This window comes from Arachis hypogaea, chromosome 4 (genome assembly GCF_003086295.3).
Source record: "Arachis hypogaea cultivar Tifrunner chromosome 4, arahy.Tifrunner.gnm2.J5K5, whole genome shotgun sequence".
Classification (NCBI taxonomy): Eukaryota; Viridiplantae; Streptophyta; class Magnoliopsida; order Fabales; family Fabaceae; genus Arachis; species Arachis hypogaea.
In genome coordinates this window covers 11160646-11165335 of record NC_092039.1, presented here as the reverse complement: position 1 = coordinate 11165335, position 4690 = coordinate 11160646, and the positions used below count along the sequence as shown (strand labels likewise).

Genomic DNA, 4690 nt, shown 5'->3' with positions numbered 1-4690 from the left:
AAGCTGGCAATGTGTAAATCAATTGCTAACCTGAGCCCTGCGACGAGGGCTCGTATTCGGCCTGATTATTGCTGGCTTTGAAGGAGAACCGGAGAGAATGCTCAAGGATTATGCCTTCTGGACTTTCTAATAGTATTCCTGCCCCTGACCCTTGTGGGTTTGAAGCTCCATCCACGAACAAGATCCAATCAGGGCTCTGTTCATCCATACATGGTTGGGTAAGTTCGGCCACAAAATCGGCTAAGTATTGGGATTTAATGGACCCTCTCGGTTGGTATTAGATGTCAAATTCAGAGAGCTCAATGGCCCATTTGATAAGTCTGCCTGCTAATTCTGGTTTCGAGAGGACTTGCTGAAGAGGTTGTTCGGTCTTGACAATGATGGTATGCCCCTGGAAATATGGTCGGAGCCGTCTCGAAGAGAAGACTAAGGCCAGCGTGAGCTTTTCCAACCGCGGGTAGCGAAGCTCGGCGCCTTGCAGTGATTTACTCACAAAATAGATCGGCTGTTGACCTTCCTGCGTTTCTGTTACAAGGACAGAACTTATTGCCATATCAGTAATAGACAAGTATATATACAATGACTCATTATGCTTTGGTTTTTGTAAAACGGGTGGTTTTGAAAGGAATTGTTTTAAGTTTTGAAATGCAGCTTCACAGTTCTCGGTCCATTCAAAATGTTTGGTGTTCTTTTTTAAGCATCGGAAAAAGGTAAGAGACTTTGATGCCAAACAGGGTAGAAATCTGGATAAGGCCGCGAGTCGTCCTGTTAGCCGTTGGACGTCCTTTATTGTTTTTGGACTCTGCATATCGAGGATCGCCTGACATTTTTCTGGATTTGCTTCGATTCCTCGGCTGGTGAGGATAAATCCAAGGAACTTTCCTCCGCGGATACCGAACGCACACTTTTCGGGATTTAATCTCATATTGTATCGTCGGATCTGTGCAAAAATCTCGGCTAGGTCATGAATATGAGAGTTGCCTGCCATGGTTTTGGCGACCATGTCGTCCACATAAACTTCGATATTCCGACCTATTTGGTTCTCGAAGACCTTGTTCATGAGTTGTTGATATGTCGCACCTGCATTCTTTAAACCAAAATGCATAACATTATAGCAATAATTACCATATTCAGTTATAAAGGCAGTCTTTTCTTTGTCAGATGGATGCATGAGGATCTGGTTATAGCCAGAATATGCGTCCATGAAGCTTAATGAATCATAACCGCAAGAATTGTCAACTAAAGTGTCAATGCAAGGCAAAGGATAAGCATCTTTAGGACAGGCCTTATTTAGGTCAGTAAAATCGACGCACATGCGCCACTTACCGTTCCTCTTTTTTACCATAACAACATTGGCGAGCCATGTTGTAAACCTGATTTCTTTGATGAAGTTAGCGGTAATGAGCTTTTTGACCTCGGCAAGGGATGCAAGGCGTTTTTCCGCTCCGAGGTTCCTTTTCTTTTGGGAGACTGGGCGAGCTTCTGGGTTAACTGCCAATTTGTGCGTAATAACGGATGGATCTATTCCTGGCATATCGGCGGGCGTCCAAGCAAATAAGTCGGCATTCTCTTGTAAAAACCTTATGAGTGATTCTTGCTCTCCCTTACTGATTGATGTCCCCATATAGGTGAATTTTGCAGGGTCCTTGGTTAGGGCGACCTTTGTTAAGTCCTCGTTTGGCATTGGCCGATCTTCGAAGTCAGCTCTTGGGTCGATTTCTGTCAACCTTGGTTGGTCAGGTTGTATGGAGTTGACCTGCACCATGTTGCTCTTTTTGATGGGCTTCAAGCTGGTATTATAACATTGCCGAGCTTCATGTAGGTCGCCATGGATGGTTGCTACTAAATTATCCTGCACAGGGAACTTAACACAAAGGTGAACTGTAGACACGATTGCTGTAAATTTATTTAAAAATGGTCTACCTAATATAAGATTATAAGGACTAAAACAGTCGACTACAAGATATTGAATGTCTTGTGTCTTAAATAACGGATGCTCACCGAGTGTGGTTTGTAACCACACGGAACCCAGAACAGGGACTCGTTCCCCTGAAAATCCGACCAAGTCTCCATGGTACGGTTGCAGAATTTTGTTACTTAGTTTCATTTTTTCGAATGTAGTGAAGAATAAGACATCGGCACTGCTTCCGGGATCGAGAAGTACTTTGCGGACTATTAAGTCTCCCAACTGAATAGAAATCACCACTGGATCATCATAATTAGGGTCGGTGTGATGAAAGTCGACTGAACCGAAAATCATTTCTGGGAAGTCCTGGACCGGGTGAGGAACTTTAGGAGCATCTGTAACGGCCAACATGGCCCTGTAAGTTCTTTTTCGGGCCGAGCTTGTATGTCCTCCTCCCGCATATCCTCCTGAAATACAATTGATAATTCCTCTAGGCTGGGATGGTGCCTTGTCTTTTTCTTTTGATGAGGGGCTTGCCGCTGTAAGGTCAGAAGCCGAGGTTGCATTCTTCTGCATACGTCCTGTGATAAACTTGTCGAGATGACCTTGTCTCGCTAAGCGTTCCAGGAGGTCTTTAGCGATCACACATTCATCAGTTGTGTGTCCGTGTTTCTGATGAAAAGTACAATATTTGGATTTATCGACAGTCTTGGATTCCGGGTAAGCACCGGCCTTACGAGGTGGCTTGATTAATTTGGAGTTGAGTATTTCTTTGATAATGTCGTCTCTCTTTGCGTTGAATTGGGTGTATGATTCATATCGGGGAACTGGCTTAAATGATTTCTTACTGTCCCGGGGCTTATCATCATCCTTGACGGCGGTTGATTTTTCTGCTTTGCGTGCCTGCCGAAGCTCTTCAACATCTATCTGCCCCTTGGCTTTTTCGCGAAACTCTGCCAGGGTTCTCGGTTTACTCACAGCAATTGTTTCTTGGAATTTGCCCGGACGAAGACCGCTTTTAATGGCATGGAGGTGGACTTCAGGATGAAGGTCGGGGATTCTCATGGCGATCTTCGTAAAACGAGTAATATAATCTTTCAGGCTTTCTTGTGGGCCTTGCTTGATGGTCATCAGGTAGTCAGAATCATGCAAATATATTGCGGATGCTGCAAAGTGATCCTCAAACTGCTTGGCTAGTTCTTGGAAACGCGATATCGAATCTGCAGGCAAAGAGCAAAACCAGTCAAGTGCAGGACCGTCTAAAAAAGAGGGAAAACAACGACATAAAATAGGGTCGGATGCACCGTTAACGATCATAATAGATCGGAATTTTTTAATATGCTGCTTCGGGTCTCCCATCCCATCATAAGGGGTTAAAGTTGTTGGCAAGGTGAACTGTCTCGGGAGTTGAAAATTCATGATGTCGGCCGTAAATGGGCCAGTAGAGTTGTCACGCTCTTCGTCCTCGGCGTTTGGTTGGGCCTCCTCGGTTCCATGGGCCCCTTCCTCCTCCTGTTGAGGTGTTTCGGAGACATGGGTCGGTATCGATTGGCGCTCACGATTTTCTTCTCGATTATGGTGATCATTGTTATGCTCCAGCCGAGCATTGACTAGTTGCGCGATTTGATCCTGAATTCTTTGATTTTCCTCCGCCATCCGTTGATTTGCTTGCTGAAGCTCGGTCACCATCCGTAGGAGCTCGGATGAGGTTGGGGAGGAACATCAGCCATGAATGTATTTAAGGATATTTTGGGACCTTTACGGGTGGTATTTCAAGGTAGGGCCCCACGGTGGGCGCCAAAATGTTCTTGCCTGGTTATTCCGAGGTATAGCTCGTCCTCTGATAAGGTCGGCGGACTCCTGAAGTGGATCAAGATATACTTCGGCAGCGGATGAACAATGAGGGTGGGTACCTGCAAAGGCACTCCGACGCTCAAGTTAGTGTTAAGTGGATGATAGATCTTAATTCAGAAAATCTGACGTACCTTTCTCGGCTTTCCTTGTCTGCTTTATATTAGTGTAAATGGTCGACCATTTTCCTTGGGTTGTAACGCTCAGGAAGAGGATTAATTGTAAATCCGACGTTATTGATTTAATGATTATTTATGGTCATGATGAAATCATCGGTTATGATCGGATTTTAGGGATTACCGAGCTATAACTTGTAACCGATGTTTATTGGTCATATCAGGTGGTATATTTCTTTAATTCTTTATAGTGCTGTATGTATATATTTTGTGTTTGGTAGAATATATTGTATTTATTTGTTGTTTCGCTTTTTTTTTTCTTTTTATGGCAATCGACTTTGATTTGGTTTGTTAGAAATATCATAGTTTTGGGTACACGTGCTTTTTATTACCATTATATCCATGTCATGTTGAAATTAAATCTCTCGAATTAAAAATGTTTGTGAGTTACTTATTAGCATGCGGTACTTAATTATGTTTACTTATAGTTAAGTAATCTTATTATTTTTATATAAATTTCGATATTCAAAGACGATGTATTTGACTGGGTGTGTGAGGAGTTTGGTGGATGCTGACAATGAAGAGTCACTCCCCGCCTCTATATATCTACCACACCACATGAGTCGGGCCTTAATTAATTAGTCTTGCATAGCTTGTACATATTAAACAATAATATAATCATTTGTATGTATTTATATGTTTTATATTTAATTTTTTAAAAAAATATTATATTTATTATTTTAAAAATATTTTATATTAAAATATATTTATGTATGTATATATTAATATATTTATTACTTTTGCATTTAATTTATTG

The 4690-nt window shown here is 42.2% G+C and overlaps 1 protein-coding gene across 1 annotated transcript; it reads right to left on the bottom strand.

The window, feature by feature from the left end:
- Positions 1-277: 277 nt before the first annotated feature.
- LOC140184038 (uncharacterized) lies at positions 278-3595 on the bottom strand. The gene has a single exon (XM_072234321.1). It carries the CDS (start codon positions 3593-3595, stop codon positions 278-280), a length of 3318 nt encoding a protein of 1105 aa, XP_072090422.1.
- Positions 3596-4690: the final 1095 nt, after the last annotated feature.

Bases quoted from the DNA above. Each gene is read 5' to 3' on its own strand.
- LOC140184038 (XM_072234321.1), bottom strand. From the start codon at position 3,595: ATGGTGACCGAGCTTCAGCAAGCAAATCAACGGATGGCGGAGGAAAAT.